This window comes from Culex quinquefasciatus, chromosome 3 (genome assembly GCF_015732765.1).
Source record: "Culex quinquefasciatus strain JHB chromosome 3, VPISU_Cqui_1.0_pri_paternal, whole genome shotgun sequence".
NCBI classification, from domain to species: domain Eukaryota; kingdom Metazoa; phylum Arthropoda; class Insecta; order Diptera; family Culicidae; genus Culex; species Culex quinquefasciatus.
The window spans coordinates 14552119-14566460 of NC_051863.1; the positions used below are offsets into that span (position 1 = coordinate 14552119).

Sequence of the window (14342 nt, forward strand, 5' to 3'; positions counted from 1 at the left end):
TGGTTCGAAAAATGGCAATTTTCGTCATTTTTCGCAAAAACCACTTTTTTTCTAAAAATCATATCTCCGCGCCATTTCATCCGATTTTAGCTGTCTTAGATGCAAAAGAAAGGTGATGAGTTTGGCTATTTGGGAAAAATAGTAAAAAGTTCCAAAAATCTAGTTTAACTATTGAAAAAGTCGTATGAAAACTTAAAATGGCGTTTTGACCGTGTCTGGACCAAAGAGCCTATGTCTGAAAATATTTTTATCGGATTCCTCGGAAAATTTCACATAACATATCAAAAAATTGGCGATGTCGAACCGTACGTTTTGGAGATATGATTTTTTGAAAAAAAAACTGCGTTTTTCGACGCGCCACGCGCAAAAACGGAAAAATGACGAAATCGGCAAAAAATCAACTTTTTCCACTAAAACTGCGATAACTTTAAAATTTCAGCGATGACCTATAGATGTTATGGTACCAAAAGTTGCGTCTTTCAATTACAAAAATTTTGATACCCAAACATATATATATTTAATCTCATGGGACAACTAGGGGAACTGCATTTAATTCCGTCAAGCACCTAATGTTGGCATATCAGCACTGTGGTGTTCAGTGACAGCTAGCTTAAATTTTTTTTGACTGAAATTCATTCATTGTTTGACTGAAATTCATTCAAAACCAAAACGGTCAGCAAGAATCAAACTAATTTTTTTTTTCAAGCTAACTGATAATATTATGATTTTTAGTTTAGTTTAGTGAGTTTGGTAGTATTGTATCGTCAAGTAGAACATTGTTTTATTGATCTAATAAATGTAAAATGTGAAAAATCTCGCAAATTTACAGAAAAGATAAAAACAAATCTGGCAAAAAATAATTTGGGAACAAAATTTATGTATTTATTTTATACGACCTTTTCGAAAACCACGCGTAAACAATATTGACAGCGCCTCTGGCAGAGACTTCAGGAAATGCATGCGTGTCAGATCCTTGCGCGGAAGTGACATCTCCCTCGCCTAAATGCGGTTTTGATGAAAAATTAAAATTTTAAATGTGCGTGCACCACATGTTGAAGATATAGAAAATGGACAACCCTCAGCAAACGTGAAATCAATTCAATTTTTTGCTGGATCTTTTTCTGGAGATGTATCTGTTAAGCTGACGACTTTGGTGGATTTTCTGGAAACACAAATTTAACGGCACATGTCAGGCTGACGTTTGGCGAAAAAGTGTCAATCCCCGCCAAACTTTTCACTGACCTGACTTGAGAAAACTTACCGATGAAAAGTTTTACAAAAAAATCCACCCAAAATTGTAGGTTTAACAATACAACCGCCACTTTGGTATGGTTTGACGTTTACGGGGAGAGTCGAAAAAAAAGTAAACAAATCACTTCGTGCATCAGCTAATGGTGAATGATGGGTGAAATGTTTCAAAAGCTGGAAAAATATGTTGAAAGAAATACAATGTTTTGTTAGCTTAGTAACAGACATTTTTTTTCATGATTTTGTTCCCATCCCACCGACTTGTCCTCAGCGCCAAAACACGATCGCATGATTGGCTATTGAATGATGAAGGTACGTCTAGAATGATTCTTATTCGAACGTGGCGACGGTTGTGAATGCTACGGTTACCCCGCACCATCTCAGATACTTACTCGCTAGTATTAGTTTATTACAATATAATCAACAGCCATGCAGAAAGTTTGTTTTGTTATACGTTTCTCCTTTTGTTTTTGTTTGTTTTGTTCTGCTTCCATCGCTCAACGAAAATATCCACCGGATGAGGAACAGAATTTGCCTCATTGCATCTTAACTCGTATTGGCGCAAATATGTATAATGTATATATCTTTCTCTTTAAAACACAAGGTAGCAGCGTGAAACAGAAAAGATTGATGAACGCAACAGCGCAGCTAGGTTTTGTCGACTACCGTAAACTACTGAACAGGATGGGTCTCATCCAAAACACTTGATTTGCCACACGATTTGCGATAACAGGTTGCGGACCAGCTCCGCCGTACACATCTAACGGAAAGGAACAACAATTCACCTTGCCTTCCACCGCCTCTCTACAATAGAATCTGTCTAGAACACATGGTAAACACATAACAACAAGGTTGTCGTCGTCGTCGTCGTCGTCGTCTTTGTTCGTCGGATCGTCTCGGTTTGTTGGGTGTGAATTTGGGGCTACCGCTGCTGCCGGAGGAGGAGTAGGTTGAGGATCAGCTGCTTCACTACAGCTGATCCTCGTCCTATAAGCCGCAGTCGAAGCTTTCGCCCCACTCGCTGTAGCGGGAGTCCTGCTTTTGGAGCCTCTGCTGGCACGCCTCCAGGTAGCTGTCCTGGATGCGGTACATGCCACTGTTGGCCTGGTACATCAGCGTCTCCAGGATGCGCTCGTTCTTGATCGCCTTGGACGGGAGCACGATCTTGATGAGCTCCTGCGGCGAGATCCGGTGCAGCTTGAGATCGCGCGCCAACCGCTCCATCGTACACCGGAACTCCACCTTGGCGTCCGTCTTGGCCGAGGCTTTCGATTTTACCTTGTGCTTGGCCCACGCCAGCATCGCCTCGAACTTGCGCACCTCCGGAATCTCCAGGTTCCGGCACATCATCATCTGTACCATGCTCTCGCTGAGCGTCAGAAAGTCCGCCGTCTGGAAGAGGGCGTACGCCCGGGTCTCCACGAACGCCAGTATCATGTTGACCAGCTCGGACGCCGACGTGTACCGCCAGTAGTAGTTCTCGAGCGCGGTCAGCATCGGACAGACCACGTCTATCCGGAGGAACTGCTTGGCGTGGTGGAAGCAGGCCTGCAGCAGCTCCGGCAGGTCGTAGTGCTCGGCGGCGCAGATCAGACCTGTCGAAGGGGGATAGTTTGAGTTTTTAAGATTTAGTGTGTAATTTTTCGTTAATCACTTGAAATATTTCACCAAATAAATTAAAAACTAACAAATGAAATGTTCCAAGAAAAAATCACAAAAAATCAAAGTTATCAGTTTAACAATACGGCTTGGAGCTCATGAAATATTTCACGAATCTACAAAGTTCCCCTCACCCGGAATCGAGATGCAGGTCAGCGGGCAACTGCCGGTGTGCAGGTAGTCCAGCAGCACCCGGAACGTTTCCGGGTCGAACTCGATGATCGTAAACTCGGTCTGGGCGAGCTTCGCCCGGTCCACCTTCTGGGCGTCGGCGCACACCGACAGTCTCGGAACGGCCAGCTGGCCGGCGTTCGCCTTGCTCTTGGAACTGCTCTCCTTGCCGTCCTTGTCTGCAAAATGAAGAATTGCATTTATGATCCAGGTCCCAAAAATCGCTTTTCTAAACAAAATACCTGAACAGTCCTGCGACGAGGCCCACTTCTTCTTGTCCTCTGCGTTCAGTTGGGATTGCTGCTTCCGGATCGACCGTCCCCAGCCGGCCGTTATCGTTCCCAGGCGGGAAAAAGCCCGCTTCACCATCGGTGACGACGGAACGCTCTTGGGCCGGGGCGATTCGATGTCCGGCACCTGCAGGAAGTTGCTACTCTTGGGCCGCTGGTTCTGCGGCGAGAGCAGCGTGGGGGCGGGCCGGGCCAGCAGCTCCGCCACCGGCACCTGGGGCGATCCGAAGCCGGTCTGGATGCCGTACAGCATTTCCTGAGAAGAAGTCATGTTCGTATTCATTTGAAATATTTCACCGAAGCAAACCAACCTGAAAGACCCGACTCCGCACGCCCAGGATGGCCCGGACGCCGATGAAGCGGGCCCGCTGCTTCGACTGCTGGCCCACCAGGAACACCACGTCGAACAGCTGGGCGTTCTGAAGACACGACGGTTCCGAGTTTAAAAATACGCGGGTAAAATCTTTCGCTAATTGATCGTAGTCCTCGAACTGATCTCTAACCGAGTCTAGCAGCGGTGAAGAAGGCCTCATGTGTCCTGTGCGGGGATTGTTGGTGGGAGTGAGAAAATTCAAGTAAACAGAGGTTAGAATGTGGGAATTTGCCAACTTGGACCATCGGGACGAGGGGACATTCATGGCGGATGGGGCGGACGGTATGTCGTGTTTTGTTTTTTTTAGGTAACTCTTATTCGATATTATTCGTGACGATTCTGGTGTTTTCATGAAACAAAAGTTTTTTTTTATCTCAATTATAAACGTTTGGTTGATCATTAATAATCATATTGTTTAACAGATTTCGGTAGATTCGTGGTAGATTTTTTTGAAATATTTCGTTCGCATCGAACTGTCAAAAATCAACCAAAGCATCTACCACAAATATCAGTCAAAAAAAACTTTGGTAGAAAAGTGTTTACCGCGAACAATGTTTGATAGTTCGACGCCAAAGAAATATTTCAAAAGAATCTACACTCAAAATCAGAAGTATCCCTCAAAAGGGTACTTTCAATCCTCAAAAAGGATACTTTCTATCCTTTTTTAAGTTCACCCGGCGTCACCTTTTTAAAAGGGTACGTCAAAATCAGTACATTTTCGATACCCTTTTAAAGGGTGACGACGGGTGAACTTGAAAAAGGATACTTTTTACTTTGAGTGTACCGCTTCTTCTGAGTTGTATTGTTATTGTTATTGTTATTATTGTTATTGTTGTATTGCATTGCTGATTTGATTTTGGTTAACCGCGGTGGATTTTCTTGAAATAATTCGAACTGTCAAAAATCCACCAAAGCATCTACCACATAGAGCTATCTAAGCCCGAGGGCTTTTGTTAATTTGATTTGGTTAACCGCGGTGGATTTTCTTGAAATAATTCGAACTGTCAAAAATCCACCAAAGCATCTACCGGTGGATACTTTTCTACCACAGATTTTTGTGCGATCATTGTGGTAGATGCTTTGGTAGATTTTTGACAGTTCGAATTATTTCAAGAAAATCCACCGCGGTTAACCAAATCAAATTAACAAAAGCCCTCCGATCTCACACACACTAGCACACCCTTTGTTTTGCTGGCCGGTACAAAATTTAACCTCACTTTTTTGTGTACGTACACGCAATACATGCGCACGTAGATAACTCTATTGATCACATAAAAAACTGTGGTAGAAAAGTATCCACCGGTAGACGCTTTGGTGGATTTTTGACAGTTCGAATTATTTCAAGAAAATCCACCGCGGTTAACCAAAACCAAATTAGCAATGCAATTCAAATTAACAATAAAACTCTACACTCAAAGTAAAAAGTATCCTTTTTCAAGTTCACCCGTCGTCACCCTTTAAAAGGGTATTGAAAATGTACTGAATTTGACATACCCTTTTAAGGGTGACGCCGGCTGAACTTTAAAAAAGGATAGAAAGTATCCTTTTTGAGGATTGAAAGTACCCTTTTGAGGGATACTTCTGATTTTTAGTGTAAGGTTTGTAAGGGCGAGTGAAACATGTCAATGGAGCCTCATTGTTAAACCGACAATGATGGTGGATTTTCTTTTGAAATTGTTTCATCGGTAAGTTTTCTTATGTCATGTCGGTGAACAGTTTGGCGGCGATTGACACTTTTTCGCCAAACGTCAGCCTGACATATGTCATTGAATTTGTGCGATGAACTATTTCCAAAAAAGCTACTAAAATGGTATGTTTAACAATACAACTAGGATCTTATCCAGGTTATGAAGCGAAGATGGCGTTCGAATGGTGAACGTCCCAAATGTCAAAATCGCGCAGTAGCACCAACATTAGAAAATAAAATGTGGCTGTCATACATGGCACACTTTTTTCGTATTGTTGGTACCTCTGCGTAATTTTGACATTTCGGGCATTCATCATTCGAACGCCATTTTCGCTTAAAAATCTGAATACAAAAAGTCGAGATTTAATAATTGAACCAAACTGTACTGTCAAAACTGACAGAAAAAAATCTCTTTTCTCATTTTGAACATTTGAGCCGTGTTGTTAAACACACAATTTTGGTGATTTTTTTCAAAACATTTCATCGCACAAATCGCGCTAATAACGTCATGATTCGAAATCCGGACACTTAGTAGCATATCATTTTTGTTATAGCTGGCAAAAAATCATGTAGTAAGTTGGAAATGTAGAAACATCATCAGGATGTAGTATAAACAGTCAGTTTCAAGAAAATGCATGCAAAATGTGTCTTTTCTAACAATTTTTCATCAGAATTTTAAAATTAAAATGACTTGTTGTGCTTCGAATCCCGGACACTGATAAAAGCTGATTCGAAATCCGGACACTTTTGATTCGAATTCCGGACACTCGATTTTACTTATGAATCTCACAAATTCGGGCCGAAATTTTAGTGAATGGCATTGTTTAGGTTTCAAATAAGATGTTAACATCAAAACAATAGATATTTTGTATAACTAATTGCTAGAATTTAAGGAAATCAGAACCAAAAATTTCTGCTTTGCCTTCCCGGTGCTTCGGACTCCAATGAAATATTTCAGCAGAAATGTTTCACAGTTTTGGTATTCAAATGATTTAATTTAATTTAATTGTTTTAGCATTGGCCACAGCGTCCAAACATACTTGAAATGAAAGTTGATGTTAAAATTCATCAAATAACACAGTTTAGACAATAATTATGCGAACTTATATCCACATAATTGATAAAACAAGATGAAGTGTCCGGGAATTCGAATCATGACGTTATTTAGGATCTTATACAAAAAGTCGAGATTTAATAATTGAACCAAACTATACTGTCAAGACTGACAGAAAAAAAAAAAAAACATTTTCTCATATTCAACATTTGAGCCGTGTTGTTAAACTTACAATTTTGGTGATTTTTATCAAAACATTCCATCGCACAAATCGCGCTAATATCAAACTCTTCACGGGCATGACATGATTCACCTTACCGATGAAATGTTTCAAAGAATTCCACCAAAATTGTAGGTTTAATAATACAACTTAGAAACTTTAGAATAGAAAAAAGTAGAAAATTTTGGCAGGGATTATCTCTTCTTTGCCAGAAATTAGAAAATTCAAACTTGATTTTTTTTCTATTTTAAATAAATTCTGCCTCGTAATAATATTTTGATTTTTTAAATAAGACTTTTTTTAGAATGTTTAAGATATTTTGTTATTCTCGCAAAATTTTATATACTTGTGATATTGTTGCATTTTTTTTTGCATGTCTAATTTAAAATCCGGTTAATAATTTCATGTAAGGAACAGTTGTACGAGTCTCAAAAGAACAAAGAAGATCGCCATCCGATTCTGGCATTTTGTTATTTGTACAAATTTGTTTGGATGCCTTCCGTATGCTCAAAGAAACCATAATCAGTTTATTGTGAAAATGAAAAAATATGTATCTTTTGAAGATTTTTTTTTTCGACATCAACCAGCAAAGTTGCAGTTATGGATGTAGATTTTTTTTTGTTAAGTTTGAGAAAATATATTTTTATTGATTTAATTATTTGATATTTGTAAGGGGATATAAAATGCAATTATTTAAGAAAATTAAAAGAAAATATTTTTTTAAATAGATTTTTCGAAACAAATATGAATAGGGTTAAAAAAATGATTCCAGTTGAATTTAAATTAGCATTAATAAAGTACTCTTGTGAAATTTTCAAGTGCACAAACTGATGATGCAAATTGACTTCTTAGGGCATAAGAAAAGTACTCAAAAAATTTCAGCAAGACAAAAAAAAAATAACTTGAAATCTAGATTAAATTTTCAAAAGGTCCTATCTGCATAGGAAACCCATGACGGATAGGTTGCGAAAAGTACTCAAAAAAATTCAGCCAGACAAAAAATAAATTAAAAAATAACTTGAAAAATTAAAGGCAAGAGTGTCAAACAAACGAAAATTTGTGAAAAAACTGATACAAAATTACAGCTTTTTTGCTTTTCATTTTGAAAAACAAAACTGAAAAATGGGGCTTGACACCCAAATTGTTTTGGAAGCATTTGAAAAAAAAAGAATCAACAATTGATGTTTTTAGACCAAATATCTAATATTTATGTGTTTTTTTCTTTTTTTAGAGTTTTTTTTTTAAAGTTCAATAAGGTACTGTCACGGACGTCCGTGGTACTGTGTCTCAAATGTTTATAGGACATTTAAAAAAATAATTTCTGGATTTCAAACTCATATTTAAAAACAGGAAAAATATTCTACAAATTTTTAACTTTTTGCATCTGAAAACTGAGAATCAGCCTCCAAGTGAATAAATTTTAAGAAAAAAAATTAAATAATAAAATATTAAAATATTCTTTAATTTTTCATTTAACTATCTTGGTAACTGTTGGTCTGATTTAAAATTTAAAAAAAAAAATCTCGGAAATTTGAAATATTTCAAATTGTGAAAATAAATCCAAACTTTCAATTGATCTCAATGTGTACAAATAAATCTACTGATTATTATTTAGGGATGATGCTTTTCATTGTTCTTTCATTCTTTCAAGTTTTTGCCATTAAAATAAAACCATAATTAAGGGTGCAAAGTTGAATTCATCACTTCCTGATCAAGCTCAGATTTGGTTGAGTTGTTGATACCATCAAAACAAGCAAGGATCCCGAGTTTAGAATAGTATCAAAGATATGTCAGTTTTAACAAAAAACATGCATCAGAAAATTAAAATTAAAATGACTTGTTGTGCTTCAAATCCCGGACACTGATAAAAGCTGATTCGAAATTCGGACACTTGATTAGAATTCCGTGCACAAATTTGGACTGAAATTTTTGTGAATGGCATTATTTAGGTCTGAAATAAGCTGTTAACATTAATGCATTCGATATTTTGTATAAAAAATGATTGAATTTAAGGAAATCAGAACCATAAATTTCGGGTTAGGCTTTCCGGTGCTTTGGACGCTTATGAAATATTTCAGTGAAATGTTTCATTGTTTTTGGTAAACTCATACTTTTATTTTTATATGTTTGGCATTAACTACAGCGTCCAAGCAAATTTGAAGCAAAAGGTAATGAATTCATCAAATAACACAGTTTTGAAAATTATAATGCAAACATAAACGCAAAAAAATGTCAAAACAAGATGAGGTGTCCGGGTTTTGAAGCGTTCGGTAATCCGAATCATGACGTCAGAAAACCAATGTAAAATTTCCAGGGTCAAAACTTCAGTAAAAAAATAAGCTCAATGTAAAATGTAAGTAGGTGAAAATCAAGATCCTAGATTTTTTTTTGAGATTAACCAAATTTGAGCTTGAGCATAAAAAGATGATTGTGAGTTTTGAAACGTTTGAGGTGCCATATATTAATTCTGGGAAAAATGCTCAAATCGCCGTTGAAGCTCAAACTTCAGCATTCAACGTTTCCACTCCCTCAGGTGCGCGTGACCCATTTCCAAGGGACCATAATCTCTCCAGTGTGGCATCTTAACGGCAGGTGACGAGTGTATGTGTGTGTGTGTGTGTGTGTGTGTTTCTTAGCAATGAAAGAAAGCAAAAAAACTTGTGTGAAGTGTATTTGTTCCGACAACAACAGACATATCGTTCCTCTTCTGAACGTCCCCTCATCTCAACAGTCGTCGTCGTCCTTCTTCTTGGCTGGGCACGAAAATGCTGCAAATGTATGCTAAAACGACTGCTGTGGCGCGGCAAGAGAGAGAGAGATACTACTACTAGGAGAAACGCAAGCAACGGACGCGAGTTCAAGCCCCGAACAAAGCAAATAAAACACTTTAATAACAAAACAATAGAGCGAGAGAGAGAGAAAGAGACCTTGCGCACTCACCCAAAGAGATGGTAGTATTTGCAAGTGTGTGTGTGTGTGTGTGTGTGTGAACAATAATAGAACAAAAGCAACAGCAGCAGCGGTAGCCGTAGATCGGCACTAAAAGCCAGAGAATAATGCACACTAGATGAAGTGAGAGAGAGAGAGAGAGCGAAAGATAGAGAGCATGAGGAGGTGAAAGCGAGTTGGAATAAGAGAAAACGTTTGTGAAAGGCGGCGGCACAACACTTCAGACCTGGGCTCAATTATTCATGGAAAAGTGTTGTTGCACTGAAAGAGGCCGGCACTGAACGGCGCAGAGTTTTGTTGTTGGGTTTGAAGATGATGGTGGGGCAGTACCCCTAGTAGGGGAATTATACCCTTTCTCAGCCTATTTCTATTATCGGCCTATCAGCACTTTGATCATGAATTACAGCTTATATAAAGTGTTTTTGACTGTTCCAAAGTAATAAATAGCTCAAATAAAAGTGAGCAAGCAACTCCCCATTGTTGAAACATCTGAAAATGTTGATGTAATAGCAGAAACGGCAAAAGTGATGAGAATTGGTCGAACGGCTTAGTGTGATTAAAATGGGTATATTTCCCCTACCTAGATGGAAAACGAAATGGTTTTTCCCTCTTTGACTCAGTGGAAGCTTAGTGAGTGTAAAATGAAAATAAATGAAAAGACTATCGTTTTGCAGATGAATAAAACAGTGTGAGAAATATGTTTGTTTTATTTCAAATGCCAGAAATTATTAAGAAGAAGTTTTTGCAATTCCATAGCGTGTCATCAAACTAATTATTTCCTTTTTAAGCCACAAAACGGTAAGCTAAGCTTTTCAGCAATCTTGTAAAACGGTATCGAAAAGATTTACTTTCAAAACTGATATCTACGGCGTGAAATAAAAGTGAATGCAACAAGTTGCAAAAAGAAGTTTTTTTCAGCACGAAGTTCGGTGAATTGGATAAATTCGACGAGTGCTGAAAAAAAAGTATTGCAACGAATTAAATACAATATTTAGTTTGTCATTTTGTAAATAATCCTTCGAATTGTTTTTTTTTTGTTCAGTGAAACGTTTTTTTCTAACGCTTGAATGTTATTTGTTATAATTTTCATACTCCAAAATAGTAACGAAAAGTTGAACTTCTTAAAACTATGTATAATATTTCAATGGAAATTGATGTCCATTAAATCTAAAAAAATTAAATCGGATTTTCCTGCATTAATAAACATTTTATGCATGATTGAAGTAGTTTAAAAATATTTCGAATTAATTTTTCATAAAGAAAGTTTTTTCGCAGTCCCGCCGTTGCCTGTCATTTATACCTTTCAATACCAGTATCGAAAAATTACCTTTTTTCTATTTTTTTTTCTGTCTTGAACGGTGAATTTACTAAACACATGGATATTTGAAATAAAATTCAATAAAAAAAATGTTGTAAGCAACTCGTTGCAAAACTTGGATTTTTTCAGCACTCGCCGTATTTATCCAACCCTGAAAAAATCTTCTTTTTGCAACTTGCTGCATAAACAACTTTTTTTAACTTATCATTGAAAAACAACTGTTCTGGTGTAAAATGCGTTTTACAATCCTTTGAATTTCAGGAAAAATGGCTTGTTCTGTCCCGAGCAGACGGAAATAACTTGGTAATAACGTTTTTTGATTTTTGAAAATGTTGACCTAATAACATTTCATGTTTGATAACATAATAGTATTGTGGATTTAGCTCGTAGTTGGATTTTCTGACATCTTCTCACGGTCATTGGAAACGGTCGTGGATAGACCTAGGGGTTCCCAGTTGGAGTAAAAAATTCAATTTATAGAAAAATTATGGATTAAAATTTTGCTTTTTCATCACTTCTCCGACATAAGGAATAAATGTTTGAACATGCTCGCAATTATTTTATTCGATCGGAAAAATATTATTTTTCTTGTTAAAACTTTCATTTTTAATCACATGATCACCCCTAATTCTGGCTCGATGCCGCCATCATGCGACCGCGTGCTCCGTTTGTTTGTCAACAAAGCTGCAGCTGGATGGTGAGACGAAGTGAGGGGGGAAGAGATTTTGACATTTTTATGCCCGCATCTGACCCGCCGCCTATAGAGTAATCTACGTGCGTATGTATTGCGTGTATGTACACGAAAATAAAGTGAGGTTAAATTTTGTCAGGAAGCAAAATCAAATGGTGCGCTAGTGTGCGTACGCGAAACGTCATAAAGCTCTATTTCGTCGGTCACTGAGTCGCCGGTTGTTTCCAGTGACCGAGTCCAGCTAGGAACTGATCGTACAATAGTTTATGCAACAAGTTGCAAAAAGAGGATTTTTCCAGCACAAGTCGTACATTTATCCAACGAGGTTCACCGAGTTGGATAAATACGAATAGTGCTGAAAAAATCAAGTTTTGTAACGAGTTCCATACAACATTTTTTGCAATTCCAAAAAACACACACTGAGTGAAATTCTATGTCAAATTTTCATGTATTTTGTCAATAAATCGTTTGAATCAAAAAAATGTTGAAAAGTGTTACTTTTCGAAACAAGTGCTGAAAAGTTCAACTTTTCAGCACCCATTGCTGAAAAGTAGAACTTTTCAGCATTTATTTTGAAAAGTGTTGCTATTCGATTCTGTTATTTTTGGTACAGAAAAGCCATTCAAGAATGACAGGAAAAGGAAATAGTTTCACGACGGAATTGCAAAAACTGTTATTAAACTCTTATGCAAAAATGGATTTTTTAAGAATATTTTATAACACTTTCTGTTATTTTAACAGCATTTATTATTGAAATGGCATGAATTTTGTTATTACCGTCTGCCCGGGTGTCTTTTGAAGGAAATTTACGATCGATTATTGTAATAACAGACTAATACTTTTGTTATTTTTTGTTATTTTAACAACTAATCCGATCATCCCAATAACAGTTGGAGGTATTCTTCCATAAAAAAAAAATGTTATTCCCAAGTTTTTCTGGCTTTCAATCAATATCAGACCGATAACAAATTTTGATATGATAACATAAACTGTTGTTGAACTCTTATGCAAAAATGGATTTTTCAAGAATATTCCATAACACTTTCTGTTCACATTATGGTAAAGTGTCAATAATAAACTATAATAATAATAATAACTTTCTGTTATTTTAACAGTATTTGTTATTGAAATGGCATGAATTAAGTTATTACAGTCTGCCCGGGACTTCTTGTCACTAAAAATTGATTTCCGAATACAAACACTAACCGGCATAAACTACTATTTTTAAATAATGATTGAAAAACAACTGTTTTGGTGTGTAATGCGTTTTACAATCCTTTTTAAAATTTAATTTCAGGTTCAATTGCTTGTTATTCACATTAGTCATATTTTCATTTTTTTCATAATTTATCGTAAATTTGAATTGAGTCGTTATAAAATTTTAATTATTGTATTTTTTCAAACATGCTGAAACTTTTTGGGTTCCTACCTATTCCCAATGATGCTATTTTCATCATTAGTTTGTCCATAGCATTTTCCATACAAATTTGGCAGCTGGCCTGGCAGAAATAGCAAGCAAAAATAAAAAAAAATGTGTCTTTTGAAGGAAATTTACGATCGATTTAGTCTGATTTTGTATCTTCGGCAAAAGTTTGTTTAAGGGACATAAAAAACCATCGAACCAGTAAATTACCGAAAGGGCAAAAAATCTTTGACCAAGTTATGATAATAATTACTGTTGCAAACCGCTGTAACCAAGCAGAACGTAACGTGTGCTCCAGACGATCCCCAACTCACGCTGAACTGTCACCGGAGAAGAGGGTCCACGGAAGCGCAGCATAAACAGCTCTGAAGAGAAGAAGTAGACATTGGTGTATTGAAAAGGACTTCAGTACAAGCACTCCGCGTGTGCGCAATTCGATTAATTTTAGTTCTCCTTGCGATCAACTAGTGCAAACCTAATATCCTACTTGATTATCACATTTGCACACGTACACGGGTAAGCAGGGATAGCATAGGAGGTGGCAGAGTACAGGCCGGCCACAATCGAGAACTGTTGTTAGGTCGAACTGCGTTACTAATGAAGTTTATTTCCCAGCCACCGTCCTACGTCACCCGGAGGCCCGTCGACCGATAGTCGCGATACGATAAGTAATCCGTTGTAGGGTTAGGGTTGCCCACTCAAGTTGTAAGTTGCAATTAGCCATAGAAACTTGAATTTGAAGCCTTTGGAATAATTATTAACTAGATTTATTGATGGTCGGAACAGGATTACCTTTTGGTCAAGGAAGTGTACCCGACAAGTTCGTTCTCGCGGTCTTAGAAAGCTGAAGGATCACTGAATGTAAGAAAGAAATGTTTTCAATGAATTAATACCGCTAACCAACAAATATAAATTACAGCTTAAAAGCTGGTTGTTACTACACCTGCTAAACAGACTGTTTTTCTTCGGCAACATACCCGCGTGGCGAACAATTACAAACTTTATTGTAAAAAAATCTCGAAATGCAGTTTTTCAATTTTGAAATGCTTTCATGTGCTCATTATGCCCATTTTTGAAAATATTTTCCAAAAGTTTAGGAAATTTCTTAAATTATGCTTTTTTGAAATTAGTTGATACGGGCTTTTGTTGCCACGATATGGCTATGCAAAGATTTAAAAAGAAGATTTTTTTTATAAATACAATTTGTCCAATGGGCCCAATGCTAATCTCCTAATATTTTTTTAAAGTTACAGCTTTTA

At 37.1% G+C, this 14342-nt stretch overlaps 1 protein-coding gene across 11 annotated transcripts in view; it reads right to left on the reverse strand.

Annotated features, from left to right (window-relative positions):
• Positions 1 to 624: 624 nt before the first annotated feature.
• LOC6053453 overlaps positions 625 to 14342 on the reverse strand; it is a 324644-nt gene continuing 310926 nt past the window's right edge. For all 11 annotated transcript variants that reach the window (XM_038266404.1, XM_038266406.1, XM_038266396.1 and 8 more), the window contains 4 exons: positions 3680 to 3906; positions 3321 to 3624; positions 3042 to 3257; positions 625 to 2843 (listed from right to left, as the gene is read on the reverse strand). In XM_038266404.1, coding sequence (XP_038122332.1) covers positions 2236 to 2843; positions 3042 to 3257; positions 3321 to 3624; positions 3680 to 3906 — 1355 coding nt within the window. In that variant the 3' untranslated portion in view covers positions 625 to 2235. The remainder of the gene's footprint in view (positions 2844 to 3041; positions 3258 to 3320; positions 3625 to 3679; positions 3907 to 14342) is intronic.